A 21,662-nucleotide genomic window follows, 5' to 3' on the forward strand; every position below is an offset into this window, starting at 1 on the left:
TCATACCTGAGATTCATTCTGTGCTGCTTCAACATGAGGCGGAGGAAGAAAGACCTTCACATCAGCTTTCATTCTGATGATTTCTCTGTCATTTTTTTTCAACAATCAGATACTTCCAACTACACACAGTACAAAGCCCCATCCTACAACTGGTCTATATAATTGAACCATTTTTTCTGGATGGAGTCCAGTTTGAACCAGTGAATCTTCATCTAAATGCAAAGATGTGTCCAGGTAACCATTTATAGGACTGTGATTCTATATTGCATTTTCATCAAGAACTTCTTGTATATGTAAAACCCACCTGATCATACTGTGCATCTTCCATGCAGTACAACTCAGCATTGGGCAACATGCCTTCTTGGGTTTATTTTATATGTGTATAATATATACACAAATAAAAGTATCACCTACAAATAATATTTGGAATGTGAAAGACACAAAATGTAAACATTTTATTTGGCAGTTGTTTCAAACAGGTGAATAAATAAATGGAAAAGTACATCTTAATATTCTTTATAGCAACAGATGCAGTTGCAGACATATTTACATATTGTGGATGCAAAGAACAGTTAATTTAATTTCTTTTTGTTAAAAAATGCAACTTCCAACACCACTAGACTTGACAATTAAAGATGAAGATACTAGTAATACTTTGTTCTAGCAATCTCAACTTTTAAAGGCATTCATTTGGAAGTAAGATAAGAGAGTCATCATGCATTTAGTTCATTTTGTCCACTTATGGTTGAAAGTCTGATGTAATCTCAGAATTATGAGCGTCATGCGCTTAAGTCAACTATGACATGTTTATAAATCAATGTAGTTCCCTTAAAACTTGAAGCAAAGAGAAAATCTCGTTTATCGATGGAGACATGTATGAAAGATCTTGGTGCCTGTATGTTTAATTCTTGAAACTTCACAAATTTTGCTTTCTCAGCATCCCAATAATAGACTTGAGTGAAAGAATAATCACTTCCAAGAATGGCATATTGATAATTACTTATCTGAAGCGGTTGGAATACCATTGACCCTCGGGATGGCATCCTTTGTAAATCCAGAAATGCTGAACCACCCCATTTCATTACTTTAGAGTCCCCAATAAATCTTGTTAAACAAATGTATACATCCTCTTTCACCTTGAAATGTTTCACTGCATATGCATCTTCCATATCTTGGATATCAAAACGCTTAACAAATTCATTTGTTCCTTTGTTCCATTGATATATTACAGGTCTTTGGGAACTACTTGACAGAATTAAATGCGGTTTGCCGGATATTTCAAGATACTCCACATCAGTATCTCTGTACCAGGCGTGCAGAGACTGATGGGAATAAAATCCATTCCCATTCCATTTGTAAACAGTGGTGAAACCAGCTTTTGAACTGTCTGCAACAACAAAATACCAGTCTTCAGCAATCCTGAAAGTTTCAATGTCATTGGGTTTTCGTATTTTAAGGATTTCAATATCTTGAATTTTTATAAACTTATTAGCAAAAATATCTCTTTTATATATGTGGGAGCCTCCAAACAGCTGTGCGACAATGACATATAGCTGACTCTCAATAACTATGGGTTTACACACAACAGTTGAAGTACCTATAAAAAGAAAAGTAAAAGACAAGGTTAGCACCACTTATTGGATCACCTGTTGTAATGTTGTTTGGCGAGCAGTGTTCATACCTGTTATGTTGTCATAATTCCTGAACATCACTTCTACATGGTCCCATTCGAGAAAGATGCATTTTCCGGTGAAGGGCTGAGCAATAACCACATGTTCATCATTCATGTATGAGAAAGTATCTACTGACAGAGATTGGTATGGCAGGGACTGATAAACTTCAAATTCTGCAAAAGTGCACACAACATATGAATTACAGAGATACTTTCCATACAGTACTGAAAGAATATCTTAACATACTTTATTACAAATTACAGTATTTAATCACTAGTCCAATTTTCCTGTTGAAAAAGGAACACTGCAACCTGTTTTTCAATATTTCTCAACTAAAAGAGGTGTTATTTTGTGTCCCGGTTCTTCAAATCCTTCTATAGCCTACTGAAGTCCGAGTAGAAGCTGCAAGATAAGACCCCACTCCCAAGTGCTTCCTTTGTCAGACTTGCACTTGCACAGAATTCATATTGGTTTTACTGAAAGTTCCAGCTGGCATGTAGACTTCTTGCAAAATGGACCCTAGAATAAAAAATACATAGCTTTGACTTCATTTTAACATGTTTAAATAATTTGAAGCACATTACCTGTAATAATACAATCAAATTCTTTCGGTGAGAGGCTATTGATTTTGCGCTTCTTATATTCTGGTGGGCTTTCACAGTAAATGTCTTCAACAGTTGCATTGGTGCTGCCCAGCCACTCCACTAACCACTTCAGTTTGCAGTCACAATTAAATGCATTGCCTCTAAGATCTCTACAACAAATAAATCATGCATTGGAAATAAGTAGTCAGCTGCTGTTTTCCTCCTCGCATGACAACAACAAACTGGGCTCTTGTTAAACGTGTGCAATCTTGCTTATTCTCAGTTGATGCCTTCCTGGATTAATTTGTCCTGTCCCATAGTTAAATCTACATACTAGAACATACACAGATTTAATTTTATTAAGGAGCACTTATTGATAATCAGTAGGAAGTTTTTGTTGATTTCCTGAAGTTTGCTGTTACACAAAGGCCTACCAAACCGATTGCTCCATGTCTGGGGAGGTTCTTTCTTTTGGATTACCCTTTCTCAATGCAAACATTCTACATAAAACAGAAATTAAATTATCCTGATTTCAGCCAGCGAGTATTTGCTATCTCCTTTAGATGTACTCATTTAGAGGTTTAGGAGATGCAAGCAAAGGAGTTCTGTTCAAGCCTTTTACAGCTGTCTTTGGTCAGATTTCTGAAAGTATGTACAGGAATGGGCAAACCCCGGGACCAGACTGTGTAACCAGCTGGCCATGACAAGTCGTGCCAAGTAATGCTACAGGATACACTGACCACCTCCACAACCTGCTACTGCCACTCTACGCTATGAATCCAGCCTACCTTGTTCATACCGGGAGCAGGGAGAGGATGTTCTGCACTCATCCCAGATCAGGTGAACTGGAATTTGGTATGTTGCAAACAACATGTTTCAGTGAAGCAACTATAGGCTTTATCTGTTTACCTATATTTTGTAATTTTATTGGTAACTAAGTTGTATATTTAAATAAATTTATGTTTTGGTTTGGTTGTGGTTAGATTTGGTACGGGATATGGTACTTACTGAGACGCTTATGTTTTTGTGATAAAAAATTGCCTTCCCGGAACTTATTTGAACATAGAAATATTGCATCCATAAGTATCTTCCACCCTCCTCTCATATCATGCTCTCTCATGCATCCCTTAGGACATTTCCTTCTTATTCACTAAGTCTTACTGAACATGCAGATCTCTTACATAACTACTAACAATATCACTTATCTTTGTAACTAGTTGAATATCCCGAACTAAAACAACTGATCAACAACAGTAGCCAAAAATCAAGCCTACCCATATTGGGTAGTTTCTACCCAGTAATAAGATCCCATTACTGGGGTTACCAGTACATATTGGTTTGAATGGTTACTCAGAACGTCCTACAAAAACAGCTCTTTATATTTTTAGTATAATTAATAGATTAATTAAATGCTTTCTTACACATTTGTTAAAGAATCCAAGCCTTTGAATATGTCTTTTGGAAGCGATTGGAGATTATTATTTGCGAGACTCCTGTAAAAGAAGATACTTCAGTATCAGTGCTAACTCATGAAATTACACATTTTTGCAAGGTGTAATATTGTGTTGTTGTTGTTTTGTTTTCTTAAGGTAAAGAACCCTAGTATTCTCCAGCACTTAATTCTCCAAGGTTGCTCTAAAGAAGAGCTCATTTACTTTGTGACTCTTTCTTCCACTAAAACACCCTGCCTCCTTCTGCATTCTGACTCTTCAGCAGCCTTCCAGCATTCACAATACCTCACTTAGCAGGGTGAACAGTGCAATCACCTCTGGTGTTTTGCCAACACCATTATTTTAAAACAATTAGTTATGATTGGATCTACTAATGTTTTCCTTAGGAGATACCAATACACAGTGTTCATATTACTGCAATCTCCCACTTTCTTGTCTCTCTTCTGGAAACAAAATCTTAATACCAGCTTTCATTTTATTGGACTTAGGCTTAGCTCATAGTTTTTGGAAATATGCAGTAATAGACAAGAAATTGCTGATTGGTATGAATTTCTTTCCTGGAATATGTTTGTTTGAGTGTGTGTGTGCGAGACCAGGAAAAAAATAAAAAGTCTTGTTAATTCCCAATTTTTAATGTTAGGAAAACTCCCTAAATGCACTCAGTATTCTAGCTAGTAAGGTCAGGAGGAAATGAGAGCAGGCTTTAAACAACGAATGTATTACATTTCAGTTGCAAACATCTCTGTAAGTCCACCAAAGGTCTGGATTCTCCTAGATGTCACTGAGGACATGAAAGGGAAATAATGTTATAGGGTACAGCTTATGTTTCTTTTGATTAACAAAATTATTTATCTCTTATGAGAAGAAATAAAAATGGAAAGAAAGCATTCTAATTTAACATCCCAGTTAGAATCTGTAGCTAGTAAGTCGTAGAACCTCTTCTATTTTTACTTTTAAACACAAAAATTATTTATTGACTACAATTTCTCTCACCAAGCAAAGCCACTTAGGCATATACTTAAACTGAAGAACAGGCCCAGACCTACTAGGTTTACTGCCTCATTTAAAAGAGAGTGTTCTCTGCCTTATCAGGTATAGTAAATATGGGATGCCATTAGTCCCTTCTGGCTTCGCAGCTTTCAAAGTATATCTGATTGTAACACTGTGTGGTGTATGGATCATGTGCTACGCTTATGCTCAATTTTACACTCGAGCAATTATTTCAAAGTCAGGTAACTCTTATGGACAAAGCTAAGCAAACTTAGAAGAAAAGGCAGGCTTAATGTCCTATATATTCTTTATGACCTGGATTATATCAAGCTAAAGGGACAATGCCCTTGGAAATACCAGTGGCTCACCATTGCCACGGGAATATGACTAAAAGAAAAATTTATGCAAGGTTTATGCATTCACCAATTTTTGGATGAAAACTTTGCAGTTTATATTCCACTGTTAAAAAGCACACTTGTATGTTAGAAAACACTGACTTGCCTAGATGGTACTGTACATGGTATTTGCTTTATAATAAGATAGCAAGGGTTGAGTCAAACATGCAGTTATGCTTACAGACAGATACTTGCAGTTCTGCAAGAAATGCAACTGAAATGATACATTGTGCGTAGAAATTATTTCCCAGTCCTAACTGTAAGGTTTTGACATTAAATTAGTAAATTAGTTGAAAAATACAATCATGTTAATTTTTCTTTTCCTCAGTCTACCCTAAGCAGAAAATGAATCGTGCTGCATAACAAATACTAGATGGCTCTATTTTACAATAAGGACACACTGTAATTATCAAAGTTAATTGCATAATAAAAATACAAATGTTTGGATAGCTTGCTGTATTGCAAAAGCTTTATTGCGAAAAGGAAGTGAACAGAATAAATAGAGCAAAGTTGATATTCCCCTCTAACTCAATGGAACTCATTTCTATGGTTGTTTACTATGATTCTTTTTACTATATTTTATGTACCACAAGTACCCTCCTGTTTCTTAAATGAGAAATGCCTCAGGATGCTAAATGATTATTCTTAATATGTAAGTACAATTTTCCCCAAAGGGTGGGGAGTAGTTCCGCAAACAGATTAAACTATTCACATTCTGGTTTTAATGGACCTGCCTTTGCAATTATTCTCTGAAAAACTCTCATTGTCTTGATGAATAACTCTCCATGTGCAATAGCAGCATGCTGCACAAATCTATGTCCCAAAAATGTGCATATGACCACATGCAAACCACAATGGCTCCTCAAATGTGGCTCTATCTTTTGCATATGTTTTCTTTTATGAAATTGTTGAAGCATCCCCGGAAACCAACATAACAGTCAAGTCAAGATGTTACTCTTGGACTGCATGCTCTGTGGTGAAGAAACTGCCTTCCTCAAACTGCCTTCCTCTGTGTTAGAAAAGCAATTTGCTCACTGGCAGTAACAGCTACTAAATAAATAAATGAATATAATAAATAATGTACTGGAACCATTTCTGAATATAAAGCTATTCATGTGCATAAATATTTTGAAGATAGGGTCCCAGTTACCAGCCTTATCCTAATATTTGCCTTTTTTAACACAATTACAATTACACCTGTACCTATAGGATTTTTATAGGATGTGCACAGCCTGTTTATATATCTTTTTCCCTGTCTTCCTTCTTTTCCCTTCCTCAGACCTAAATCCATTCTATAAGTAACTTTACACAATAGTAGTCACAGTAGGCTCAGTTTGAGCCAGCTGTGAGTCTTGTCTACTCTGATCAAAAAGGAAAGGTTTTATGGTACATTTACTATGTGGTGAAGGCTTTGATGAATTGCAATTAAACCATTATATTTATGCATTAACTATTTAAAATTGAACCTTTGATTTCTCCTGTGTCTAAATATATAAAAGAAAAAGTTAAATGATCCTCTTTCAAAACCTGCCTTGAGGTTATTATGTTAGGGCCAAGAGGTCAGAATCTACTCCCCTGCCTGTGACAGACACCCTAAGATATATGCTGCAGAATGCAAATGCTCAGAGCTGGGTATAAATCCATGTCAGGCACACCCTAGATATTTTACCCTCCTTCTCTTACAGTATTTTTGTATTTTTAAGGTTTTCTTACAATATGTATTGTATTTGCTGAAATAAAACTATTGCTAAATCATAAACTTGTTGCCAGATAAGAGACAAAAGCCTGTTTGAAGGCTGTCTTGCTAGATGAGATCATGAGGCTGCTACCCTCGTGTTTGCAGTTAAATGTTACAGGTATTTGTTGTCAGCGTGCGCTTCACCTACTGAGCAATACCTCTGTGGGTGCAAGCGCGGCAGCGCAGCCAAAGGGTAGGCCCTGGTGTCAGTGCTCAGGACATGACAGCCCATCATGGGCTGCTCTGGCTTCAGGAGGTACAGCACAGGCTTTGAAGCAGTTTCTGCTGAAGCCTAAGGGCCAGACAACTCAGGGGAAGAACTGGATGGCTCTGATATTGCCATGGATCCAGGCCAGACTGTGGTGCATGTGGCAGACTTGCCTCTGCCCCTCCACATCTCCCCACCATGGCACCTCATAGCTGATCACTGCCCTCTCTTGCCTCCTCTCCAAGTCACAAACTCAGCTTCACTCTCCTATCTCGTATCTCCAGTGCCCAGCTGCCCGACCTGCCCTGCCATCCCTGTGCCTCCTTGCTCAGCTGGAAACCCCAAGAGCCCTGAGCAAGGAGAGCCAGGGAGCTACTGCCACATATGCACAGCCTCGAGGCTGTTTGGGTCCCAGCTTTCTACACAACCACAGTTTGGAAGTCTTTGGTGAAACACAACAATTAGCATTCTAATTAAATGAATATTAATATCGCTTAAACAAATAAATATAGCTATATATCAAAATGCTAAATTAAACAACACAATGCTTCAGTTACTATGTTAAATATACCGAGTATGAATATATTCAACCACTTTACTTACAGGTGAATTAAAGATTTCAGTCCTCTGAAAGTATTTCTTGAAATTGACTTAATGCTGTTGTTCTCTATGAACCTGTAATGGGTCGTAAAGTCATTCTGGTCAAAGCAATGCCTGGAACTTGGAAGCCCACCCACTCTCATCAACAATGCCAGGAAATATTATTTTGTTCACTCACAAATATTCTAGATGAGGAAGGCCCATGAAGGCATCATCACTAATAACATCAAAAGTGTTGGAGGTAAACAACCTGTGTAAAGAAATGCAAAACAAAAGACTGTTAGGTTACTAGCGCCTTTAGAAATAGTTCAGCAATCCATACCAGGCCAAACTTCAACTGACAGTTTTTGTGGTTTTGCCTATGCAAAGCACTACAGGGTCATCAGACTAAAACACACTGCTGACACATTGCACCATTGTCTGGTGCAGTGGAAGGCCCCAGCAACTCACTGCTTTGCATACTGGCGCCATCTGATAAAATTCCATTGACTTCTGTAGGATGTAAGAGTGGGTTTATCACGCCAATAAAACAATGGCATTGTACAAGAGCCACTGAGGACATACTCGGATGACAATGAAATCTTCAAGTACTAGAGAAGTCTAAATTGTGTTGAAGAGCACTTACTTTTGATGACAACATGGGGAAAGCTTGTTAAGCCAGACATCAAGTTGAATTGACACACCTGACAGGTAGGAAAAACCCTTAACTTAGGAGTTAAACTTGTGAGCATGTTTGACTTGAGGGTACTGAAAATTTTCTGAGAAAAAATGTGAAATTTCTTAAGGTTATTTTAATTCAGTCAGTGTTCAAAACAGAACTATTTTTTAAGACCGCATTATACCTGCTGGAGATAGCTTTTAGTAGGTGCACATATTTTTCATCCAGCTAGCAGTAAAAATACTGGCAACACATTTAATTTTATGTGATCTTGTAGCCATTAGAAGGGGACTAGGATTGATTTTTCCAGCTTTATTTATAATATTCAGCCTTGTTTGCATTCATCCATTTTAACTCATCTCGGGACTGCCACACCCTTAATATGGTGGGGCATTGTCAAGTAAGACGAACTTTACTTTTCCACAGTGGAACACCAGATGCATACCTATATTTTATTCAGTTGGACCTGATGGATAAATAGACCCACACTATGACATCCTTAGGAATTCAGGAATTTGAGATTTCCAAGCATGAATTAATACACTTAATGAGTTAATCTCTTCCTTTGGAGTTTACATTAAGAATAAATTCCAGTTGGTTTATTTTTCTCGCTTGACTATTGCAGACTGTGCTTTTTCCACTTTGAATATGTCTCTATATAATTACAAAAAATATATATAATCAGGAAATTCTTCCTTTTTTTTAGATACAATAAGATTTCTCCTAGAGAAAATAAGTATTATAAAATCTCTGAACCAGTTGACCAATTTGATAAACCCATTGTCTGCAAATCAGCTTTCTTTTCTGATGTGATTTCTCTGGATAATTTTTATTTTTCTGCACTCTATCCTCCTTGTATTTTACAAGAATAGGGTAGTATCTCTTTCAATAGCATGGCTGTTTTAGAGATTGCCAGGTTTATAGCACAGGTCTTGCACTTGGTGAGCTCATTTACCTCCCATCTCATACCTTCCCCCAATGGCTGTATCATGTATTTGATGCACAAAGCATCTTTTCTCCCACTCTCTGACCTGAACTACCAGATCTGCTCAATCTGTGTTCCACTAACTAGCTACTTGTGGGGTGAGGACAGAGGCAGAAGATGCTGCACTGTAGCTAGGGACCATATTGCCAAGCAGGAACTGCACTGCTGGCTGGTATGAATCCTACTGCCACGGCTACCTCCCTTCTTGTTGCGTGCTTCCATGTTATAAGGGCACCCTCAGCACGTTGCCTGATAGACGCAGCTACAAGTGCTGGAGATGAGAGCAGGGCAATGTTCTCATTTAGGGAACACTCCTGCTGGCACTTCACTCTGTCTCTGTAGGTCCTGAACATTTTCGTTGTCACATGAAGAGCGCAGAACACACCATCTGCACCATTCAAGAAGAAAAGCTCTGCTGTCCTGGGACTTGGGTGTAGTGTTCAGCAGAACAAGACCATGATTTTTCCAGGGACCATTGCCACTACTACAGTAAAAACAGTAGTAAATAATAATAGAGGCAGACATATTCCTCACTCAGAAATGTGTGGTTGGCATACTGGAGATACCAAGTAACATTTGGACTTTAAAAATGTAATGCTGGAGACTGTTATGTAAAAGTATGTATAGGCTGCTAAATCTTGCTTGTGGCTAAATTAAACCTACCAATATAGCTATAATCACGCAAAGTTAGAACTTACTTTAATTAACCGGAGATTTCTGTATTCTTATTTGCCTTCCTCTATCTCCCGCCAAATGTGGAAATTTTTATTTCCCACTTAGAAACTGGAGTTGGCCCCACAGCTAGAGTCCTGCTTCTACAAGCTGTGTTTAAGGACTCATTTGCCTTAGATCAGCAGCCTGACTTTCCAAAGATGGCAAGCAGCTCAGCTACCATGTTAGAAATATGTCTGTAAAAGTATTCAGCAGTATTTTTAGAAATGCTAGGTAGCAGAGGTAAGTAATCTGTGGATCGTCTGCACCGTTCTAACAGACCACTTGTCAAAGCCCATAGTGGAACAAAAACTGTTTTTCTTGGGGGTGCAGCCTTTGTTGCAGCATTATTACCAGCAGCTGAGGACATGCGTTTCAGTGAAGCGTAAGGCAGACCATGCAGATCATTGCCATGACCAAAATGCCAAAACTCATTGTCAGAGACTAGGAGCCCTCTGTGCCAGGCACTAAAATGACTCAAAATAACCAGAATGTGTCTGTCCTGCTCCACCCTACCCAACCCTGCCTCCCCTGGCAGTGGGATTGCTAAGTGTAGGTGGCACATCGTAGCCAGGAGAGATGATTAGCATGTCCTACTCGCTCATCAGATACAAGCTGCACCACTGCTGCTATTTCTTTTTTTCTTTCCTTTAAAAGACCTATGGCAGGAAATGTGTGAAATTTGTCCCATTTGTGATCTGTGACCACCAGGGAAAATATTCTCAGGAATAAAGCACAATGGAAAAGCATTTAGGTTTCCATAGTAACTGCATTTACCTATTTACCCTGTATCCAAAATTGTACAGTATGTCTGCACCTCCTTATCAGCTCCACTTGAGGTAGCAGAGTACAGCTAGGGTCAGGGCTTCAGCTATCAGCGCACTGGCAGTTTAATGTGACAGCCTTAGGGCTCCGATATATCAACACTGCACTTCTGACTACATCCAGAGTGCATGGCAAGTCAGTCTAGGACAGACGTCTAATTTTGATTTTGATCACATCAGGGAGTCTTTCTGGCCAGATTTCTGAGACCAGTCTGGATGTTTTTCAGGCTGGTGGCACATCCACTATAAACAGTTCAGGTTACACCCCCTCTACCTTTGTATAGCTAGCAATTATATAATCATATGCCCACATTTCTAGGAAAGTCTGTGAACCTGTAAAAATCCTATATAGAAATGCATCCAATTTTTGAATATCCAGAAATACTTTCTTCCTATCTATGCCTCATCACAGTATTTGATTTTGAAATGATAGCTTTTTAATATATTTTTTTTTGAATTAGAAGAAAATCTTCATTACTTTTATGCATTTTCAAAGAACATGAAATAACAAACAGGATCAAATCCAGAAACCAGCAAGGCAAAACTCCCACTGAAGTGACTAAACTTCCACAGAAGTCAATGGTAATTTTACATGGCAAAGGACTTCAGGACCTGTCCCACCAAAATGAAGGGCCTGATCTGAGGGGTTCTGAGCTTGCAGGCAAGTTGCAAATGGGCACCTTTATATTGGGATCAAGCCCTGGGGCTGCAGAAAAGAAACAAGAATCATTGTTGCAGTGCTCAAATCCCTACTGTGATATTAATTAAAGTATTATAAAGATAGCACACGTTCTGTCACTGAAAGCTTCAGAATGCAATAATTCAAAGTAGCACTGACAACAGATATCCTTGCAAAATACTGAGTACATGCACTTTGAAAAAATTAAACATGCACTATCGTTCAAATTAGTAAAAAGTCTTGTATTTTGTCATCTGATGAACCTTCTTTTGCTATTTCTCATAAAAATAATGCTGAGACCCTTTTTACACTATTTATGGATACATATACATTTCATAACAGAAATTATATGATAGAAATGTTTCTCACAGAAGCTGCAGAGATGGTGTGAGCAAAAAACTCCCTTCTGGGATTTTAGTAAAAGCAGATCTCACAAAGGATCTGGAAAGAAGAAAAACACAACCTTATATTAATGAAGTCTCATATATGCATGGTTATAATACTGATCTGGTCATCACAGAGAAATGTATTTATGCAAGTACTGAAAATAAAAAATAAAAAAAATGGATGTTACAGGTTTCCTATAGTATAGAAGCAGGTATAAAATGGTATGTGTGCACAGACACAGACAGACAGACAGATGAAAGAGATGTAAAAATCAGGATTCAAGAATGCAGCACAATTTTAACACATTAGCTGATGATTCTGAATGCTGGAGGTACTCCCTGCAGCAAGCATCCTTCGGTATGCACTGAAAACACCACACATCCTAGTTCATTTTAAATCATAAATTAAATAACCAAATGCTTACAGCCCTTACAGTGAGATAACATCAGGCGGAACGCTGCGAGGAATAGATCTGGCATTTTCACATAAAGCATTATCTTTGGTACAAGTACACCAGGCAGGACATTTTGGCTTCACTGGTTTCTTCCCTTCAGTCAGCAAAAGCACAGATAAAAGGCATAAGAAATAAGCAATTCTTCTAAAGGGTCTGCTGGCATTTCCCATTCTTTTGATCCGCTCTCGTTCCAGCCAGTTGAAAGAATATCCCAAAACATGAACAGGGGTTCTTTATTCAGCCATTGGATGTCTTTCTATAAGTCCAGGTCAATATTTGTCTCTGCTTTCCCAACCCTTTTCTTTCTCTTTCACTCTGTTTCTGTAGACAGAAACCTGCAGCTGATCTGTGTGTTTCCACTCACTCAGGCAACGTACTGCTGAGAGAAGAGACCTGCGAGGTGCTGTAAGATGGGGAAAATCCAACCGGCTGAAGGAAGAAAAAAAAAAAAAAAAAAAAAAAAGAAAGACTTGCATCACCACAAAAACACTGAGCACAACACAGCATTAGATTGCAAAGTGATGTAACTGAGAAATACACTGCTTTCTGTTTTCACAGGGAGGCCCTTTCCCTGTTGCCAAAAATAGTACAGCATTATGTTTTGCTGGTGGGTGGGTGAGTGGGTGTGGGGTGGAGTATGTGTGTGCGGGGGGGGGGATCTGTCATCTTTTACTGGATCCCTACAACCTCAGGAACCTTTGAGAATTATGCTTCGCATATTGCAAGCAGCAGAACTGAGGGCAGTATCGCCTGGAAAAATGAAATCAAGGGAAACCATCAAAAGCATTGCTGCGAAAGCTGTTAGATTAATTTTTATCCTTAGCTTTATTGCACATAGTTGTACCACTGAAAAACAAGCTGCCACACATGGAAAATATTACAATGTATGAGAGAATGCCTACAACTGTCATTCCTAAACAAAATATTTTCTCATGCAAAATAGACCCCAACTGCATTTCTAAGAAAAGAAAAAGAAAAAAAAAAAAAGAGGGAAAAAAAAACGTTCTTATTTGTTACATGTTTTCTGAGCTGGTTAAATGAAGCAGACCAGGCACTGTTCAAAATGGACAACATTAATTAAAAGTTCAGGTTCAAAATTTATTTGCTGCAGACTGGTTTGATCATTTAAGATTTAAAAAAAATGTTAAACACTGGCTATGTTAAAACCGAAGTTAAGAATGGATTTTCTTTGAAAAGTGTCAGGATAGGGACAAATCTTGATGGAAACAATGAGTACTTACAATACTGCCTGGAGGCTGCAATTTAAATTAGTGCTAGGTGCAGCACGAATACTCTGCAAGAAACAGCCCTCATCCTGAAGACTTTACAGTAAACTATATTAAATATTTTATGGGGAGTTTAAGAAAAGCAGCACCTAAGTGTTATTATATAAAGAATGGTAAGACAAAACTAATGAGTGCCAAATAGCTGGAAATCCAGATGGGATGTTTTTATTTTATCTGATATTGGATTGCTATTAGAAGAGTTTTGCAAACTTAGGTTTGACACGTTCCCTGTCAGACTGACAGCACTGTTTGCATTACACAGATCACAAAGTCTACGAGGGTCAGCCAGATGGTACAGAAAGTTTGACACATTCATGCTCTCTATTGGCTCCTTCACGTAGACTCTGTCTCCTCACCAGCAGATACTTGTAAGCCAGCTCTCTCTTTGCTGCTGGTTACTTCTCTGATTCCATGTCGCCATCCGGTTCTGTCCCTTTGATCCTGCTCTGCAGGCCATGAAATCACAAGACCAACAACCATACCATGTCTGCCTTCCTCAGAAATGATACCAGAAAGTCCCTAGCACATACCCAGACATAGATGCCCAGCAGGAACTTCAGGTCCTATGGGTGTGAGGTGGCAAACAGGGACAACAGCCTGCAAAGCAGCAAGAAAAAAGAATGGCAGAACCCCAACGTTACTGACTCCTTGCCTGGCTGTGGCTGAGATCTGTCTCCCCACAGCTGAGAGGAGGCTCTGGACCCACAAAACTCACAGTAGACAAAGGGACTGCATCCTCAGAGGGACCTGGAATCCTCAAAAATGTGCAGAAAGCTTTCAGAGGGCCACTTCCAAAGGCTTCTGCTAGGAGATGGCTCCTGCACTTGTGCATTAGTGCTCTCCCCTCCATGTGCCCGCGCCTGCAGAAGAAAGGGCAGCTTGCACAGCTCACACTTTCTCTCTCTCTGGTTTGTTTTTTTTATAAATCCTTTATTAATTCAAGTGTGGACCAAGGTTTTTGCTTATAAGAAAATCTTCTGTATCAGTAAGTGTCTCCTGAAGCAGGATTGACTGCAAATAGTGACACAAAGCTTCTTTAATACTGAGCCCTTCCATCTTCCATTAGAAGATGGTACAGAATTACAGTAACTAGAACACTGAAATCATTATAAAGCAAAAGTTGATACCTTCCCATGGGTACAAAGGTTACTTCTTGCTCTGGAAATGTTATAAGTGTACTACTGAGAAGGACTCTGGATTTGTGGTACTTGTCTGAGCAGGGCACCCCATCTTTGCCCCTCTGAAATGGTCTGTGGCACAAAAGCACAAGCTTCAGTGAGGTGAGAACAGCAAATTCTCTAACTTTTTGCTGAAAGAGAAGAAGGCTGTTGTTGTTTGTTTGTTTGTTTCTGGCAAAGCTACCATTGCCATGGCAATGGTTTGCCATTGATGTTGAAACCCATGTTGCATTTTCTTAAGCTCATTCACTGAAATCCACCATCAATTACTTAGGCATTTCTTTTCAGTTTATACTCCAGCCACATCGTGACCCTCATGAAAACTTCAGAGCATAGCGGTTTTTCCGTAACAAAAGCACATTCTGCAGCAGAGCCGTAACCTGACTCCAATTTCACCCGTGCAGAGAACCGCCTGGAAGTTAGCTTTCTATTCCAAACTACATGCCAAAACAACTGCTTTTTTCCCCGCAAAAAAAAGCAAATATTATGAATATTTATAACGGCTCTGTCAAAAGAGAGGCATAAATCACATTTTCCTGGGTCCTTTTGTGCCAAGCTGAGTATCTCATTTCTTGCCATGTAGTAGTTGAAAAACAAATTGGTTCATGCCTGTTCAGAGCCATAACCTGCTCTCCAGCCACCGCCACACTTGGCTTGCCCTTTACATGTGCCATCATTGCTTATTTGCTGGCCACAGACAGGCGCTGGGCTGCTGTGCCAGCTCCTTCTCGCTCGTGCTTCACGCACTGGGTTGGTGCCATGCGAGTCAAAATTTATTTATTTTGGTTTCAGCCCGGGTTCAGCAGGAGGGATGAGGGAGGCCTGGCTTGTGTTGCTAGGTGTGCTTCTCACGATTTGGCAATGCTTTAACAGAAAAATCTTCACCTTGCCACACAACGGAGGTGCTTGCTGGCAGACATGTTCCCATATGAGCAGCGATAAGCCTGTACCGTGCTGCTGGCTGTTGTTATTCGTTCTGACTCCTCTTTGGTACCGTATTAAGAGCAGCACACCGACGCCAACGCTAGGAGCCTGCGTTTTTCAAGCGAGACCATGCCCACAGCCCAGCTCTCCCGGCGCTGGTTGCCAAGCCTGAACCGGGCCCTGCTCTTTTTGTGCTCGGCTCTCGCTGCTGCCGGCTGCTTCCCGTAGCCTGGCAACACGCGGAGCCGCAGGCCAGGCCCCGGCCCCGGCCCCGGCCCCGGCCCCGGCCCCGGCCCCGGCCCCGGCCCCGGCCCCGGCCCCGGCCCCGGCCCCGGCCCCGGCCGGCGCAGCCCTCGCCTCCCCAGCGCGGCGGAGGCGCCCACCGCTCCCTAGCCTGCTTCCCCCCTTTCTTTCGGCTCCTTTATTTTAGCTCAAGCAGGCCTGAGAAGAAGCCCTCAAAGACAAAAAGCCGAGGAACGAGGCCAGTCTGCTGCTTGGAGACGAGGACCTGCTTTTCTTTCTCCTTGTGTGTGGGATCCTTTTAATTTTTGGCCTTTTTTTTTTTTTTTTTAAACAGCTGAAAATCATTCATCTTTGCACTACACTGAGATTTTAGTCTTTCCTATACTTTGTTAATACACTATGATATTTGTCCTCTTTAATTTTGACCAAAGCTAAGTAATTCCTGGGAAATAATTATTTCCCATGTATTCACTCTATATGGTAAGAATAATAGCTTATTTATTTCTATTATATCCAAATTGTTTGGTACTTTGATAATACCCATAGTTGTTAACAATCAACCATCTAAGATCAAGTTTGGTGCAGGTAAATGACATTCAAAATTCAAGATACTTTTGCTAGTTGTCATTTGAGGTATTCACTACCTGGTATTGCTCATGCTCTGATCAGATTTAGCATAACTTTTGCAGCTCGGTTTCTAGTCCAAACATACGCATTTATTGTTATTATTTACTCAAAATAAGTTCTTATCAACTATTCTTGAATATCTGGTTACAATATGAATACTTCTATGAGTAAACCTGTTTGCTAAAATATTTGAGGAAAGCAAACAAAAGGTCATAACATAGAGCCAAAAATTATTTTTAAAATATTGAATAAATTTTTGAGGGATTAACTCTGCTCCACTGGTTGTATTTGCATATTCACATTGGCCCAATATGTTTTCATTACCAACATATGGCAAAATTTTAATAAGCTTCCTGTGGTTTCATGCTGACTACATTTGCCTTTACAGATACGTATACTGTTACAGTTATCCTTTATTTTATCCTACTTTTAGAACATTTTAAGAAAATGTTGTTGCCTTTTCCATGTTCAGGATGAGCTGCCTGCACATACAAGGCCTAATCCAAAATCCACTGACAGCAATGGCAAGACTTAGTGAACTTCACTGTGCTGCTCAGTGTTAAGTCCATGGTAAGTCTCTGTGTTTCACCACAGAAATACACAAGAGTCAGAATCACACTGCAATGTTCAGGAGTCCCCTATGAAGAGAACATCGTTCTTGCTACATTACCACTGTGTGCCATCCCTTTCAATAAACAAAATGAAGTCTTTCGGATTCCATATAGTTCTGAAAAGAGTATGCTTCTAGTGGGTCTGGCCCCAAGAGCCATTGCCAGGAAGAGACCTTCTGCAGGTTAGGCGCAACAAAACTCAAGATGCCTTTACAACAGCTCATACCACAGAATAGCTTGTGAATTACCACAGAGTTGTCCAAAACTTTTTATTTGGAAAGTTGTTCTAACTTGCTTTTCCCTTCCTGTCTAAAAGTGGGACAGTCAGTCCAATCCCTGTGTCAAAAGGCTGAAAAAACGGCTACTGTAATTGCTGCCAACTTTAGGGGAAAGAAGAACACAGAGGACGGCCTCCTTTCCTTTGCATAAAGGGGTCCCGTCACAGCTCACCATGGAGTTACAAATGACCACCTCTAAGAGAGCTGGGCCTTAGCTCTCCTGGCCAGAAGCAGGACACCTGCTCTGCTGCGTGTATCTTGGTCAGCGTACAGGTGGCTCTAGGACTGCTCACTGGCTTAGGTGGGCCAGCATTTGACTAATGACAAACAGTATCTCACAAGCTAAGTGCTGTTATCTGAACTATCATTCTTTAAGGAACAAACAGATGTGCAATGTATGCAAGCTCATCCAACATCCTGGGTAACCAGTAGGGATAAAGGCTAAGCAGCTAGATGCAGAGCATTCAAAATGTACTATGTTTAGATATCACATGACTTTTAAACTAGTACCACAAAATTTTAAGGACATAGTCTATAGTCCTTGAACAGCTGCTATTGACAATACTGATAATGTTAAGTTTGTTTAAATGTTCTTCTGGATGACTGCTCATGCTGATCTGACTATCTTGCAGGACAGGCAAATCATAGAATCATAAAACGGCTCGGTTTGGAAGGGACCTTAAAGATCATCTAGTTTCAACCCCCCTGCCATAGGCAGGGATGCCACCTGCTAGATCAGGTTGGACAAGGCCGCATCCAGCCTGGCCTTGAACACCTCCAGGGATGGGGCATCCACAGCTTCTCTGGGCAACCTGTTCCAGGGCCTCACTATCCTTACAGTGAAGAATTTCTTCCTAATGTCTAATCTAAACCTAACCTCTTTTAGTTTAAGACCATTCCCCCTCGTCCTATCATTATCTACCTGAGTAAAGAGTCCCTCTCCATCCCTTTTATAAGATCCCTTTAAGTACTGAAAGGCCGCAATGAAGTCTCCCTGGAGCCGTCTCTTCTCCAGGCTGAACATCCGCAATTTTCTCAGCCTTCCTTCATAACCACCTCAGCTCAGTACCTTTATTTTATGTAAGTAAAGAAAAAGAACAAAACAAACAGAAAGAAAACAATAACCATCCTTCAGGTGAGACATGTACATAACCTCAGTTAATCCTGGATTGGCCCTTCTCTGTGAGGGAGACCTCACAAACCTTATTAAACCTGTTATTTTTTCACCCTCCACTTCCAGTTCCCTTAGGGGCTGTCCATTCCTGCTCCTCTGAATGGGACTGGATGCCTGTACGAATCCCAGAGCTGGTGTTGCTCAGCTCTTCCCCAGCTCATGCCTTCTGTTTCCCAGCACAGTAGGACCAGTTGCTTTCTCAGGTGTTTAAAAGGCTTGGGAGGTCGGTTACAGAGCACCATGCTTTGCAGCATGCAATCCAGAAGCATGGAGTCAATGGTTCTCCCAAATACTAGCCACTTTCCTCCTGAATGAAACAATTCTTCCTTCATCTCTATTGTATGTGTTTTGCCTTGAAAACACTGACAGTGGATATGTAGAGATGGGAGACAGGAGATGGACACAAAACCAGCAAATGGTTCAAGAGCTAAAGAGAGCACAATGCAAACGTGGACCTGAGACCAAACCTCATACAGAGAGAAGTATTAAGAAAGGAGACAATAATACACTGGGTTTTCACTTTCTGCAGAATGTGCACTTTCTGCATCTTGTCAACCTTTCAGTAGAACTTTCAAGAAAATCTGCCAGTAGTTAATTTATACTCTGGGAAGATCAACACCTCACGTAGGCAGCTGGGAAAGGGGGCACTTTTCAGCCAGACAAAATGCCCAGCCACTGCAATGGAACTGGCATCAGGGTCATACCTAATGTGTATCCTGCTGTAGGATTGAAGTGCCCTCTATAGGAACCTCTTAGAGAGGAAAAGTCATGTTCAAATATGCAAGCTACCGTCTTTTTCCCTGCATGGCCTGATCAGACATTAAAAGTGTGATACAACTGAGAAAATCTACAGTTAATTTATAACTGGAAATGGTCTCATGACTTTTGAAGGAAATGGCATGGTGATATTAAGAATGTAGTTCTATGCAACACTTTCTGTAAGGGGATGGTTTCTCTCTTCCCCACTCTTCCACGGCCTCTTGGTTCTGTTGCCTTCCACAGCTCACTGTCGCACTATTTATGAAATCAGCAGTTGTCCCTAGGAGGTATCTTTCATGCCTACACTGAAAATGCAGAGTGATAGAAAATCCAGTCCAGTAAGAACCCTGTATCCGAAACACAATGTCCCAGATTTTCTAGTGTGAGCAAGTGCTTTCTGTAGACCCAAAACAACATACCACTGTCACTGCAGCTAAATGCCATTTAATTGGCAGCAAGAAAAGCCTATAATACATTTCTTCATGGAAAAATGTTTGAGATCCTCCAGTCTGCCAAGATGCTAATTAAAAACAGACGGCACATTATAAAATCCTTTCCTTGACCTGTGCTATCTTACATTGCCCTTCTGTACTTTTTTCATGGCATTGAGTCCCCGTAAAATTATTCTAATCTTTATAAGCTTGTATTTAATTTTCCTTGTCATTTTGCAGAAAGAAAAATGTAACTGATTTTTTTTATTTAAATGTACATCGGAAATTTATTTGTTACATGGCAGAGATAACAGGCTTTTGAGGAGAGATTAAAAACAGGAGGTTTCTAAGTCCTGAATAATTCACAATGGAAGAAATCTTAGCCCTACTGAAGTCACTCAAATAGTTCAAGTAAAAGCCTCGCTGGAATGCCACTGACATAATGAATTGCACAATGAGAAGGATGTGCCTCATCAAACACATATTACTGTTTTATGGTTGCTAATCAAAATGTTTCGAAAAGCTGGGATTTGGACCAGTGCTGAAACATCTTAAGGGCTTGTTGCTGATAGCTCCACAAGTGTATCTTATTGAAGTGTTTATTGTTTTTAACACTTCAAGAAATTTGAAAAAATACCTTATTTCCCTAAGAAATAATCCCTTTTACCTCAACTGTTAGACGGTCCACTCTACCCCACCCTATGGTGGGCACACTGTGGCTGTACAGAGCCCAGCGCAGGTTCTCCATCAAAAACGACACAGCACCCAGCTGAATGCCCTGCTCCATTTCCATCCAAGCTGCAACCCCCTGCTGAGGAGACTTTGGAGGACTGAAGAAGCCTGCCACATCTCTGTTTGTATGCCAACGTGCTCTTTCCTCAGTTTTAAGGAAGGATTTGCTCTTTTGGCTGCCTGGCTCTCCCTCTGCAGTGGGAAAGCAAAACCAACAAAACACTGCATCTAAGAACTGGATGTAATTTTTAATGTAATTTTCAGCTCTACAGAGGGATACGTGTTTTAGTTATGACTGCTCAGAAGCTAAAGGATTTTCCCTACTTTGTGCATAATATTTAAGACGTTCAGATTTTGAACTTACAATGCTTCCTATATATCACTTTCCTAAGACAAACATCCAAATGCCATACAGCTGACTTTCTTTTAGACAGCAATCACTGTTAGGCAGCTGCAAGTTTCCACTGTTGTTGCCCTTGTGATTTAGGCAAAGAGACATTAAAACTGGAGGGCCTAATTCCCAGTATTAATATAATACATCAGGAAGAAGTAATAAGCTCCTTTATGAAGCAATATAGCTCCCCAGTCAAATAAGTGGCACGCACTCCTGATTAAACAAAGGCACATGGGGCTTTTTCCTAAGCATTGTTTTGAAGTAAAAGGATGAATATGGGAGAAAGCAAAAAGGACAAGAAAACAGGAGTGGGAATTCAGAAAGAAGGCAGCAGGAACATCACAGAAGGAGAGATTTTGGACCCTAGGCATTGCAAAGAGGATCCTGAGAAAAGTCTCTGGAGAACTTCCTGGAGCAAGTGTTGGCTGAAAAGAACTTGGAGCTGCACATAGTCTCCTGCTGTTTAATTTGCTCTTCACTCAGGGAAATGAACGCTGTGCATTCTCTGCAAATAAAAAGTGAATCCAAGATACCTGATTCCATTAACAATTTATCTTCTTAAACAGAAAAATCTTAAAGATTGACTTTTTAGGTAACCGTTCAGGTCAGAAGTAGTAATAATGCTCTACTGCATGCTTCTGACACTTCCACCTCCGCTCGGGGCGAGGCAGATCTCCCTTCATAGATG

General features: G+C 40.1%; 1 protein-coding gene across 8 annotated transcripts in view; it reads right to left on the bottom strand.

Moving 5' to 3' along the window:
• Positions 1-346: 346 nt before the first annotated feature.
• Positions 347-21,662, bottom strand: part of LGI1 (leucine rich glioma inactivated 1) — a 31,017-nt gene continuing 9,701 nt past the window's right edge. For 2 of the 8 annotated variants that reach the window (XM_080598644.1, XM_080598645.1), the window contains exons 2-9: positions 12,317-12,766; positions 11,866-11,937; positions 7,818-7,889; positions 7,643-7,714; positions 3,679-3,750; positions 2,258-2,427; positions 1,682-1,846; positions 347-1,597 (exon numbers count right to left, since the gene is read on the bottom strand). In XM_080598644.1, the coding sequence (XP_080454770.1) occupies positions 780-1,597; positions 1,682-1,846; positions 2,258-2,427; positions 3,679-3,750; positions 7,643-7,714; positions 7,818-7,889; positions 11,866-11,937; positions 12,317-12,507 (1,632 nt within the window). In that variant the 5' untranslated portion in view covers positions 12,508-12,766 and the 3' untranslated portion in view covers positions 347-779. Of the gene's footprint in view, positions 1,598-1,681; positions 1,847-2,257; positions 2,428-3,678; positions 3,751-7,642; positions 7,715-7,817; positions 7,890-11,865; positions 11,938-12,307; positions 14,221-14,338; positions 14,449-21,662 lie in introns of those variants that run through there. The other 6 variants (XM_080598647.1, XM_080598646.1, XM_080598651.1 and 3 more) reach the window with 6 other exon arrangements.

This window comes from Anser brachyrhynchus, assembly GCF_964034855.1.
Source record: "Anser brachyrhynchus genome assembly, chromosome: 6".
NCBI classification, from domain to species: domain Eukaryota; kingdom Metazoa; phylum Chordata; class Aves; order Anseriformes; family Anatidae; genus Anser; species Anser brachyrhynchus.